Source organism: Oncorhynchus nerka, linkage group LG6, assembly GCF_034236695.1.
Source record: "Oncorhynchus nerka isolate Pitt River linkage group LG6, Oner_Uvic_2.0, whole genome shotgun sequence".
NCBI classification, from domain to species: Eukaryota; Metazoa; Chordata; class Actinopteri; order Salmoniformes; family Salmonidae; genus Oncorhynchus; species Oncorhynchus nerka.
In genome coordinates this window covers 57,571,991-57,585,553 of record NC_088401.1, presented here as the reverse complement: position 1 = coordinate 57,585,553, position 13,563 = coordinate 57,571,991, and the positions used below count along the sequence as shown (strand labels likewise).

The 13,563-nt window shown below is 44.0% G+C and overlaps 1 protein-coding gene across 8 annotated transcripts in view; it reads right to left on the bottom strand.

The window, feature by feature from the left end:
- Positions 1 to 716: 716 nt before the first annotated feature.
- Positions 717 to 13,563, bottom strand: part of LOC115130731 (transcription factor COE3-like) — a 120,893-nt gene continuing 108,046 nt past the window's right edge. For 2 of the 8 annotated variants that reach the window (XM_029662144.2, XM_029662143.2), the window contains exons 12-17: positions 10,097 to 10,162; positions 9,539 to 9,713; positions 5,926 to 6,108; positions 4,267 to 4,467; positions 3,716 to 3,778; positions 717 to 3,584 (exon numbers count right to left, since the gene is read on the bottom strand). In XM_029662144.2, coding sequence (XP_029518004.1) covers positions 3,720 to 3,778; positions 4,267 to 4,467; positions 5,926 to 6,108; positions 9,539 to 9,713; positions 10,097 to 10,162 — 684 coding nt within the window. In that variant the 3' untranslated portion in view covers positions 717 to 3,584; positions 3,716 to 3,719. The remainder of the gene's footprint in view (positions 3,585 to 3,715; positions 3,779 to 4,266; positions 4,468 to 5,925; positions 6,109 to 9,538; positions 9,714 to 10,096; positions 10,163 to 13,563) is intronic. The other 6 variants (XM_029662146.2, XM_029662145.2, XM_029662150.2 and 3 more) reach the window with 4 other exon arrangements.

Sequence of the window (13,563 nt, the reverse complement as noted above, 5' to 3'; positions counted from 1 at the left end):
TTCATCCACCTGACAGATGCGGCATATCAAGAAGCTGAATAAACAGCATGATCATTACACAGGCGAACCTTGTGCAGGGGACAATAAAAGGCCCCTCTAAAATGTGCGGTTTTGTCACACAACACAATGCCACAGATGTCTACAATTTTGAGGGAGCGTACAATTGGCATGCTGACTGCAAGGATGTCCACCAGAGCTGTTAGCAGAGAATTTAATGTTCATTTCCCGATGTCCAACCGGCCTCACAACCGCAGACCAACCGTGTAACCACACCAGCCCAGGACCTCCACATCTGACTTCTTCGACTGAGGGATCATCTGAGACCAGCCATTCGGACAGCTGATGAAACTGAGGAGTATTTCTGTCCGTAATAAAGCCCTTTTGTGGGGGGGGGGATATATTCTGAATGGCTGCACCCCTGCCCAGTCATGTGGAATCCATAGATTAGGGCGTAATGCATTTATTTCAATTGACTGATTTCCTTATATGAACCGTAACTCAGTAAAGTCGTTGAAGTTGTTGCATGTTGCGTTTACATTTTTGTTCATTATAGATTTGTAGCTAAACCCCTCATAACATTCACATTTTTATTAATTTAGTCGACGCTCTTATCCAGAGTGCCTGGCCCAACACTCTTAACCGCTAGGCTACCTGCCGCCCTAAGCAGAATGGACTCCAATACAGAATATATAACCAACAATACAACAGAGTTTTTTGAGGCCAAATGTATTCTTTATTAGTCTGTTTCTGTACAAAAACTACTGGATCACAGAAAGAAACATGCATCTATGTACAGCATGGTCAGAGACAGAAAAGGAGAAGCTGGAGAGATCCGCCCCTCATTTGTATTCTGAAGACATTCATTAAACATTGTGCTTTGATACACTTTGATGGTACATTTCATATTTCACATAGATGCAGTACCTCTCCCCTTTTCACATTGAATTAAACATTGAGAAAGTACACTTTACAATTTAAAAAACCTCTGCTGAAAACCAGGGCAGCAAAAAGCAAGCTTTCTACAACTATGACAAAACATTTTTTAAATCAAGCTATTTAAAACTCAGTATATGGATGGAATGGATACAGGGAATGGGGGTGAAGGGGAGGATTGTGAAAAGTCAGCCAAGATTTAACTTGAAGAGAAAACTTGTGTTTTCATTGAAAATGGGTTTAGAACTCCATGATATTGAATTCAGATGTTTTGTGAAGTGTACAAGTGCACTCTAAAAGACATTCTATGAGCTGGCCTTCAATCTCGTAATTGAAAAATGGCTTTCAAAAAAGCATAACAGATTTTTCCGCTTTTTTTTTTACAAGCCCACATTATGACTACAAGTTGATGCCGCCCAATGATTGCCAATGTATGGAAATCACTGCACAGAATTAGCATACAATCAAAGATTTAATCAGGCTCATCATTGATTTGTCACCTATTGTCCACTATTAAACAAGATATGTGGACATTTGGAGAAGGAAGTGCCCTCCAACATATCCCAGTTTAAACCACATCCTCCTCAGCTCAAATGATGGGCCTGTGTTATTAAATTAATCGAAAGCATCAAATGAATGACAACTTGAACTAATTCTTAAACATCTGCAAAAGCATAACTCAAATTAACCACACTTCAATTAGAGTATCAAAATAATGAAAATGCATTAAGTTGGATCATGTTCTATTGTAAGGCATCAATTATGTCTTGTGTTCTTTTATGTTTCAAAACCATTCCACTGAAATGTGGAGAGATAACTTGCATTACAGTAAATACAAATTGCATAAGTAAATGATAGATTGTGTGCAACGGCAATAACACCACCACCACCACCAAAAACACTAACATCAAGGTTCCTTGAGATAGTTGAACCCTACACTTGAGTGGTCCTTCTACAGTTATTGAAGGTTTACTTGGGTTTCAACTTCGCAGCTGATTCGTACAGGCATGTGTATTACATTCATTCTCACCAAAACACAAGGAGTAGGCTTGGGTCCAAATAACATGGGAAAGGAGTTGAATTCTAACCAATGAACTAACGGAGGTTTATGATAGAAGAGTTTTTGAACTAGAGACATTCACATGACAATGACCTTTCCATTTCAGCCACAATGACAAAAATGTGAATCCCCCCAAAAAACATCTTGGTTAATATTTGTACTAGCTTTTGTCTTTTGCTTTTAGTTTTTCTTGCTTGCTAAGATGCATTGCTCTTGTAAGTGCCCCAACTAAAATAGTGCATTAAGAAATAACCATGATAATACACATTTCACAGTAACACAGAAAAGACAAGAAGAACGGGGGGAAACACAAATGCTGTGTACAAAAAAAAGTTAAATATAGTATCGGAAATGCATTTTTATACAAAAGTGGTGGAGCATATATCCTGCTTTAAAAGACAGGGTGACCATGTCATGTTTCAACTTTTTTAGTTTTTACAAAAGGGTTGTTCATCTCCTTTTTCAATCTTTTTACAATATCTAAAAGGTATTGAGACATCGAATGTGTTTACATATATATTTGAGACTATCATTCAGGCCAAAATCACAAAAGGAATCCCAAAACATACTTTATAAATACATACAAAATAAGCACAATCAGAAGAATAACAAGAACTCTGGTACCTAAATGTGATTAAAACTGCTGCAAGCATTTCTGGTTCAAATCTAGCAATCAACACACCCCGGAAATATATCTTTTGTACTGTGTTTCAAAAATGGTAGACATCCAAAACCTTTGAACCTCACAACCTTGGGCTGCCCTGGCATGACTCTGGTAGTGGGCAAATATTAGTATAACATTTGCTTTTCTTTCCTTGGCAGAATGTTTGCCAACCCTTTCTTTAGATTAGAAAATTACTGCATTTCCCTTTAAATATGATAAACACACACATTATTAAAAGCTATGGTACACAAACAAAAATGCTATTAGACTTTGACATTAGATATCAATGGTCTTTTGAAGCGGGTTTTTTATAGACATTGGGGGGAATTTTCATTGAAACTCCCACCTATTTTGAGTCTGACAATTGACGGAGAGTTTGATATTCTTGGATTCTGCACTTTTTCCATAGATGACAGTTTTGAACTGTAGGCCTTTCCACGTTCCCTGCTCACAGTGGTTATATGACTGAAAAGGAACTCGGTTCATTAGAAGATCCAGTCAAATTACTTTTCTTGTTTAGGACTCAGGACAATACTCACACCACAAGGATTAACTACCTGCCTTTCAAATCCACCATTTATTATTCGCTATATTTTCAGATGAGCTAACCCTTCACACATATATATGTTGGAATGCTATCCATTGGGCAAGGAAAGTCCCAAAATGCAAAGCACAGAAGGTGACGGTGAACTCAATTACTGAACCAACACAAACATACTCTAGTGACATTTTACGGGTTATCGGTTACTGTAATTTTCTTTGTTGTGCTGTTTGCTCTGTTTCCAGGAGTGAAGGGGCTTCATGGTCCTGTTTTGGAGATTGATGAGCTTTAAGCTTCTGTTGTAGATATTCTGTGAGCCAGTGGAAATGTGGTCTGTCTGGCAGAAGGTCTTCTTCACATAGGTGGGACTATGAGACCTGCCATGGCTGAAAGACAACAGACACGCTGGTTACCTATAAATGTGGCGAGATGTTTTGTATCCATAACATGTTTTGCATCTATAACATTGAAATATAATGTTGTAAGGATACATATCCCATAGAAAATCATTACACACCCTCTTAAATGAAAAGCCGTGTGTTGAGGTAATTATGATATGCATATGGATTTGCTGCAAAACCTAAGAATGACAAAATTATATTTTTCAAATATAATAACTTTTCCAGTCATGTTACATTTAACTAAGGCCTGGATTCAATCTGTATCGCTGAGGTTCGGAGTTATAGTGTGATAGAAATGTAAAGGCAATGTTCCCGCGTTAGCTGAGACTGCATTCACGGTTAACACTACATATGTCGGCTCAATCGGAAATGACCTTTACATTCCCACCGCACAATCTGTAACGCTTCAGCCATGCATATTGGATCGAGCCCTTATAATCACTCTATGTGAACAAAGCTTCTCAGCCAAATGATTTGATTGTGATGAATGTTTTGAAAAGTCACTCAGAGCCAGAAGTTATGGATCAACTTTGACCTTCAATCCACTACTAACTCAGGTCATATCATTTTGTTGTGTGAGTTCTAGCATAACAGGGTATCCATGACATGCCCTTTTCTAACAGTGACCCAGGCAGAAGTGGGCGGGACTGAGGGGCGGGATGCTCACCCTGTAGGCTGCTGCCATTGGTGGTGGTGCAGGTGGGGGGCGGGGAGGTCTGTGGCCGCACGACAGGGGCGAAGGCGCTCTTCTGTTTGACTGCAGAGATCATATGGACAGGAGAGAATGAATAAGGGCCTATGGGTCCACCGGAGAACAGAGGGATGGAGGAGGAGGAGGAGTAGGAGGAGGAGGGGGAGGTGGTTGATCCTAACGGAGAAGACAGACAGACAGAGGTTGGTGAGTGAGTGGACTGAGATGAGCTGTACAGTGAGGGCATGCATGGGGGCTGAGGAATGGATGCCTGCCTGAAGAAGGGCCAAGGTCTGGAGTAACATGCTCGGAGTAAAAGGTGCTCAATATCTGCAAGTTGATCCATAACTTGAAGGCCCATTTTAGACTTTGACACAAACAATACCTTGTTCTTGAGGATAGCAGCAACCTCCATCCATGTTCACAAACAAATATATGTGTGTGTGCGTGTGTATGCATGTGTGTAGAATGTTAATGGCTGAAATGCTGACTGTGATAATGAAGCAATTTAATTTAAAGTACAATGCATTTGATACCCCATTCTCCCCATACTGGCTTGGTTATTGCATCTTTATTCACAAGACATATGAATCCAGTAAAGTATGAAACCCTGAAGCAGCATTTAGCCTCATATCTCACAAATACAGAAATTCAAAATGGAAGTCTAAAATTGATGACAAAATGCAAATTGTATGTATCCCTACATGTGAATAGTTATTTTGTTTTTATCTTCCTTGAACTATTAACGTATTCCTGCTCTGTAAAGTCACAGTTAACATGTTTTGTTACTGATCCAACTGAATGGGTTTGGCCCATAGCATGAAGGAATCTATGAGGGTGTTAGTATGTTAGTAGTGTTAAGTAATGAAGGAGATGGAACAAGGTATAGGCAAAGCAGATGAAGACTTGTACAATGCATATGGTATAGACAGACAAACCCAACCTTTCCCTTCAGTAGACAATGCATAACCTTCCACATCAAGTGTCAGACAAAAATCCACTTTCAGTTCAGCATCCAGAATTTACAACTACTGGGACACTGTTATTATTTTGGGAGACTTTGCTCTGTGATGCTGTAGCCTAAATAATAAGCGATTCAATGAGTCCCAGAGGTTGACAGTTAGAGTTCAAGACTTTCTCTAAAACACCTGTGACCTCAGAGCAGAATCGTGACACTAAGCATGTTATTTGCAGAGTGGTGAAGGAAAAATCAGGGACAGAGACCCTGGAGGGTTCTAGCACTGAGGGAGAGAGAAGGAATCCCAGTGATGTCATCTATGAGATGTGTGTGAGGAATTCCAATGCAGATCCTACAGCAGGTGTCCTCAACACCAGTCCTCTAGAACGCCAGCGGATGCCTCCACTGAATTGACCAATAGTAAACTGACGTCTATTATTTCGTCTGTGAGTCCACACACTTGGCGCCCCAGATCTAAATCAGTCACTGACTAAACGCAAAGTAAGAGAAGCGCTAGCAGACACTGCGTCCCACACTGCATCCCTCCTGGACTGAATCAGAATACTACTGTCCAAATGAAACCGTGTGCTGCTATCCCACCACGTATAACTAACCAAATGATCCCCCAGTGTTTTGTTACAGTGATGATCATTGAGACCAAATACGGCTGTACTTACTTGCGTAGGGGGAGTTGGCGGCAGAGCCGTTGAGGAAGCTGGGTGAGCCTGGCACCCCCAGGTTGGTCATGCCCGCTCCGTAGCCGTTCATGGTGGACGTGATGGTGTTGTAGTTGGACTGCTGGGGCGTGGAGCTGGGGACGTAGCCACGGGGCGATACGCTGTTGGAGTTACGGGAGTAACCTGGACGAAAGGAGGAAATGCTATGGTCAATCCAATGTCATCAAAACCGTGCAGTTTGAACAAGATCCGTTGACAACCTCGAACAGCATGGGCCAAATTCCTATATAGTAAGTATTAAGAATTGCATTGCTCTCCTCCAGAACTAAAACCACCCCTCTCCCCTCATTGTATGAGCACAATTCCCTTTGCACTTCAAATCTGAACAAGGGTTAATAAATATTATGTCAGAAGTGATAAAGCATATGTTCGATTTGGTAAGAGGGGGGCTTTCCAAAATGCAACCGTATTGTAAATGTCCATGTTTCTCCAATGCATTGCAGAGTTGAATCAGACAAAGTGTGGCTTTTGCGTGTGATTGTCCATGCTGCCACTCCCTCCACCGTTGTTTCTGACATGTGTTTCCCATTGCCTGCACTCTCCCTGATCCCAGGGCAGAGCTCCATCAATTGCTCTCCTGCTGGGAATTGCGTTGGCTCAAACCAAAAAGTGGGAAAGGGAGAGAGAGTGGGAGTAGGGAGGATAAGGAGAGTGAACTCTTAGAATTATTGGTGACTTGAGGAACCCTGGAGATCCTCAAGGAACCCCTGGAGTTCCTCAAGGTTCATATTTGCACCTTTGGCTAGGTAAGGGATTATTGGACGAACCTTTAAAAGTTCAATGTAGCAACGGATTCCTGAAGGAACCCTGGAGTGGAGGCTTGGCTTAGTAGTTTTATTTTTGGCCACCCATTAGAGTAAATGTCATTCCTGTTAACTGTTTTGTTGTTAAGGTTGAACAATTTTGTAACTTCAAAGAGGCTAACAGAGGTGTGAGTTCCTCAAGAGCCGATGCAAATCCCAAGATTGGACTAGTTACCAGTTTATTACTGTATGTAATCAGCAATGTTAATATTATTAATATTATATTAGAATATATAATATGCATAAATATTCAAGAAACATTTTAGTTTGCAGTGTACCGACTTAACATGAAGAACAGGAATTACATTTATGCCAAAGGGTGACCAAAAATAAATATCTGATAGCCACGCCTCCAATCTGATAGGCTGCCACCTCTATAATATATTATTAAATAGGTTCAAAATTGAACCACTCCCATCACAAAAAGTTTCCGGTTTGAACCTTTACACAGGGGTTCCTTGAAGACATTTGTCAGAGGGGTTCAACCTTTTCAACTGGAAAGGTTCCACCAACTGGAATGGTTCCGTCATGAACCCAAAAGGTTCTTCCAGGCCCCTTTATTTCTAAGAGTGTGGGAGAGAAGGAGAGAAGGAGAGAGAGGAAGTTTGAGCACACTGTGCTACTTGGCATATTGTGCCTTTCTCTCTGGCCTCCAACTAAGCCCCCAAGTTGGTGCAAGCGCTAGTGCCTCGTGAAGGGGAGAGTGCTATAACGAAGGGAGCACGGGTATTCAATACATCCTAGATGAAGGCCAATCAACTAAAGGCTCTAGGTGGTATCGGGGGGAGAGGGTTAAGGCAACTCCACTCCTCTATTGGGGTGAGACATGAAGGACAGGCCTAGCCTAGGGGGAGCAGTCAGTAACCCTATCCAGAAATCGCTGACTGAGGCAATGACGAGGTCAGCCTCTGGAGGTCAATGAGACCGAGACGCGCCACAATGTAGTTTCCCTATTTGCTCCAGAGGAAACTGTCAGCATAAAGTAAAACAAGTGGAGTGGATGCCTGTTTTAAGACAAATGCCAGAGGAGAAATGACATAATCCATTTTGCTGTTGATGTAAAGCAGATCCATAACGCTGGTCTGGAATTGATTCAGTAAATGACATTCCTCATGCGTTTGATAAGGCTCGGCGTATGATCTGCCCTGTATATTAAGGTTTTAATCATAGTGCGTCCTTTCTAGGAGCACAAAGAGGCATTTCATAGTTGTACAACAGTAGGGGGAAATAGTCTGATTCTGGGTTGTAATGTTCCAATGATCACGGACATAAAATATGGCATTATGTATTTTCACGATTTGCTGCAGTCCTGTTCCCATGACCTCATAGATTCCTGTAGGTGTTCTCTCTTATGTCAATGTGAAAAGCAGACGGGTGGAGGGAGGGAGGGATAGAAAAAGGGGAACTAGAACGCTGAGGTGTCAGGGGAGAGAAAACAGCTCTAGATATCGCTCGCATTTCCTCTTTCTATCCATATCCTCGACTCCGACGTGAGCCAATGTGTTCATCACACGTTCAGACATATTTCCTGTGCATCAGTCACAGAGCTGCTTTATCAAAGGAAACAGCCCTCTCTAGGATAGTGTGTGTGTGTGCGTGTGTGTGTGCGTGTGTGTGTGCGTGTGTGTGTGTGCGCGCGTGTCTGTGTGTGTGTGCGTGCGTGCAGGTGTGCGTGGGGGGCTTTGCATTATAACATATGCTTAATGAAATGCTTATGCATTTTTGAAAGTGTATAAGTAGTGATTTCACAGTCAAAGCTGTTAAGAGAGACACACAAACACACACTGCTCCCTGACCCCTTGACCAAGCTACTGTCTCTGGCTGTACTTCAGTATCTAAACTCTGGTTGTTTTATTCATGCCACATTGTCTGCATTTCTGAACTCATTATCACCTCCCCTTCTCATACACTCCCAATGAATAGTGACAGGGAGCTGGTGTCACTGTCTGCCACACACACACACACACACACACACACACACACACACACACACACACACACACACACACACACACACACACACACACACACACACACACACACACACACACACACACACACTCACACACTCACACGCACACACACACACACGCTTGGATCTGAGGGAATGTTTCACTGAGTGGATGTATGCACAGAGGGCCAGGCCTGGTGTATATGGCTACTAAAAGCAGAGGCGCTGACAGACACTAAAGTATCACTACAGGATAGCCAGGAGACGTACTGACAGCTCTTTGGTCTTTGCCATAGTGGAGTTTGGAGTGTGACTGTTTAAGGTTGTGGACAGGTGTATTTTATACTGATAACAAGTTCAAACAGGTGCCATTAATACAGGTAACGAGTGGAGGACAGAGGACCTCTTAAAGAAGAAGTTACAGGTCTGTGAGAGCCAGAAATCTTGCTTGTTTGTAGGTGACCAAATACTTATTTTCCACCATAATTTGCAAATAAATTCACTAAAAATCCTACAATGTGATTTTCTGGATTTTTTCTCTCATTTTGTCTGTCATAGTTGAAGCGTACCTATGATGAAAATTACAGGCCTCTCTCATATTTTTAAGTGGGAGAACTTGCACAATTGGTGGCTGACTAAATACTTTTTTGCCCCACTGTACATTGAGGAGAAACATTGGACTAGCAATCACCACATATCCACAGGGGACACCAATACACAGAGAAGGGGTGAGAGGATCAGAGGGTGGAGGGTGAGGATCGTGGGGTGACGGGTCATGGTGGGGGGTTGCAGCACTCACCCTGGTCCCCCTGCGAGGCCTCAGAGATGTTGACTGCCAGCTGGCTGCTGAAGGAGTTGACTCCCATCATGCCGGAGTGAGCTGCCGAGCCGCTGAGCGAGGGCAGCTGGTTGTGGCTGCGGGGGACACTGTACAGGGCCTCGGTCAAGTCCGCTGCCCGCTTCAGGATGATCTCCTGGGGGAGGGAGGGAGCGGGGAAAGGTGGAGAGAGAGTTCCATAGGTGATTGTGAGTTTAGGTCGTAAAAAAAGGTTTTGTAATGTACGGCCTCTGGCAGTGTATTTTTGGTGGGTCATTCAGATTAGATTATGGTTGAATATTGGAGTTTTCACAGATGATAGACTCAAGATAAACTACTAATTCTGATATATAGATACTGTACAGATTGTTTTCCCTGGCTTCAAAATCCGTTCATTTAATATGTGTATGATCAAAGCATTTTAAAACTCTGGGAAACTGTTATCTCTTTACCAAAACAATCAAATAGGAAAATACATCTGAATGTTCACTTTTTTTAGTTCATTTTTTTGCAATAAAAATGGCTTATATGATGACATACCTGATTATTGTGGGGCATTCCATACAGGGCCTCTACTAAGTCTGCTGATCTCTTTAACAGCACTTCCTGAAACGACATCACAACGCATCTTTACTGTTGACTTCAGTTCATTTAGATTCAAACGTAATATGCTTCACAGTTACATGAAAGATTCCACACTCATCAAAACTTCTGGATCCTCTAAATTGTTGAAGGTTAGTGGTAAAATCTAGGAGAGTAGACTGTAGAAAATAAATGTTTACTGTTTTTATAAACCCACAAATCTAAACCTAAAACATGATCTAAGCAATAATCAAATATTCCATGTTTTCTGAGGGTTTAAATCACTGTGAAAACTACGAAATAGCTTTCTGCAAGTGTTGGACCTAGGTTATAGGAGTTGGGGTGATAAAACGAGGAAAACACTCAAATGTAATCATTGTTTGACAGAGTACAAGTCAGAGATGAGCTTTAATGGCACAGCCTACGTGTGATAAACAACCGTAAGTAAGCAGCTGTCTGCATCTCATTTTCATCACCCCCCCTTTTCTCTCTCTCTCTCTCACACACACACACACACACACACACACACACACACACACACACACACACACAGAACACATGCTCACATACACTATATATACAAGAGTATGTGGACACTCCTTCAAATTAGTGGATTTGGCTATTTCAGCCACACCCGTTGCTGACAGGTGTATAAAATCGAGCGCACAGCCATGCAATCTCCATAGACAAACATCAGCAATAGAATGGCCTTACGGAAGAGCTCAGTAACTTTCAAGTGGCTCCGTCATAGGATGCCACCTTTTCAACAAGTCAGTTCGTCGATCTGCTTGAGCTGCCCCAGTCAGCTGTAAGTGCTGTTATTGTGAAGTGGAAATGTCTAAAAAATTCATAGTGCCAACTGTAACGTTTGGTGGAGGAGGAATAATGGTCTGGGGCTGTTTTTCATTGTTCGGGCTAGACCCCTTAGTTCAAGTGAACTACAGCATACAATGACATTCTAGATTATTCTGTGCTTCCAACTTTGGGGCAACAGTTTAGGGAAGGCCCTTTCCTGTTTCAGCATGACAATGCCCCAGTGCACAAAGCGAGGTCCATACAGAAATGGTTTGTCGAGATCGGTGTGGAAGAACTTGACAGACCTGCACAGAGCCCTAACCTCAACCCCATCAAACACCTTTGGGGCAAATTGGAACACCGACTGCGATCCAGGCCTAATTGTCCAACATCAGTGCCTGACCTCAGTAATGATGTTTTGGCTGAGTGGGAAGTAAGTCCCCGCAGCAATGTTCCAACATTTAGTGGAAAGCCTTCCCAGAAGAGTGGAGGCTGTTATAGCAGCAAAGTGGGAACCAGCTCCATATTAATGCCCATGATTTTGGAATGAGATATTCAATGAGCAGGCGTCCACATACTTTTGGCCATATAGTGTACTAACACATTCTCCCAGTCAGACGTCTTGTATTGAGCCCCACAACTCCCTTTTCGAGCGCTCATGTCTCTGCTTGTAGGGGGTGGCCTTTTTGTCACAGCACTAAACAATAGCAAATTGTCATGATCAGAGTGCATCTTCGCCAGCCTCTAATCAAAATGGCTGCCAGTGCACCCTGGGGGGAGAGGGAGAGCTGGGAGGGAGCAGCCTGAGGTGGTGGGAACCTATTAACACTTCAGACTGCCTTCGGTGTTTCCGATCCGCCACTTTAGACCCAGGCTTATTAGAGCCACATTGCATGAAATTTGTTGAATTTCCCCTGTCTAATTCACCCCTCCCTCCTGCTCTCTCTCTCTCTCTCATTCACCCCCTCCTCCATTGTCCCTGGGCTGTTTCCCACTCAGAGGAGGAAGCGTCCAATCTCTCCCCAGTAACCCAGTGGGTCGCTGTGGCAATGGCTCTTAATAACAATAACAGGCCTGATAAATAAATATTGTCTGGTGGAGGAGGAGTCGCTGACACTCGCCGGGGCTAAATGGGGGGACAAACTCTCACACACAGGCATATTCAAACAGCCCAGTATCCTTTCACAGGAAGAATGAGAGGAGAGGAGAGGAGAGGAGAGGAGAAAGGGACGAGACATCACAACACGACACAACACGAGAGCGGAAAGGAGACGTGACGTAAGGAGGACAGAGAAGAGGAGAGGAAAGGAGACGTGACGTAAGGAGGACAGAGAAGAGGAGAGGAAAGGAGACGTGACGTAAGGAGGACAGAGAAGAGGAAAGGAAAGGAGATGTGACGTAAGGAGGACAGAGAAGAAGAGAGGAAAGGAGACGTGACGTAAGGAGGACAGAGAAGAGGAGAGGAAAGGAGATGTGACGTAAGGAGGACAGGGAAGAGGAAAGGAAAGGAGACGTGACGTAAGGAGGACAGAGGAGAGGAGAGGAAAGGAGACGTGACGTAAGGAGGACAGAGAAGAGGAGTGGGTGAGGTGGGGAGAGGAGAGGAGAGGAAAGGAGACGTGACGTAAGGAGGACAGAGAAGAGGAGAGGAAAGGAGATGTGACGTAAGGAGGACAGAGAAGAGGAGAGGAAAGGAGACGTGACGTAAGGAGGACAGAGAAGAGGAGAGGAAAGGAGATGGGACGTAAGGAGGACAGAGAAGAGGAGAGGAAAGGAGACGTGACGTAAGGAGGACAGAGAAGAGGAAAGGAAAGGAGGCGTGACGTAAGGAGGACAGAGAAGAGGAATGGGTGAGGTGGGGAGAGGAGAGGAGAGGAAAGGAGACGTGACGTAAGGAGGACAGAGAAGAGGAGAGGAAAGGAGACGTGACGTAAGGAGGACAGAGAAGAGGAGTGGGAGAGGAGAGGAGAGGAGAGGAGAGGAGAGGAGAGGAGAGGAGAGGAGAGGAGAGGAGACATGACGTAAGGAGGACAGAGAAGAGGAGTGGGTGAGGTGGGGAGAGGAGAGGAAAGGAGACGTGACGTAAGGAGGACAGAGAAGAGGAGTGGGTGAGGTGGGGAGAGGAGAGGAGAGGAAAGGAGATGTGACGTAAGGAGGACAGAGAAGAGGAGTGGGTGAGGTGGGGAGAGGAGAGGAGAGGAAAGGAGATGTGACGTAAGGAGGACAGAGAAGAGGAGTGGGTGAGGTGGGGAGAGGAGAGGAGAGGAGAGGAAAGGAGAGGAGACGTGACGTAAGGAGGACAGAGAAGAGGAGTGGGTGAGGTGGGGAGAGGAGAGGAGAGGAGAGGAGAGGAAAGGAAAGGAGACGTGACGTAAGGAGGACAGAGAAGAGGAGTGGGTGAGGTGGGGAGAGGAGAGGAGAGGAAAGGAGACGTGACGTAAGGAGGACAGAGAAGAGGAGAGGAAAGGAGACGTGACGTAAGGAGGACAGAGAAGAGGAGTGGGTGAGGTGGGAGAGGAGAGGAAAGGAGACGTGACGTAAGGAGGACAGAGAAGAGGAGAGGAAAGGAGACGTGACGTAAGGAGGACAGAGAAGAGGAGTGGGTGAGGTGGGGAGAGGAGAGGAGAGGA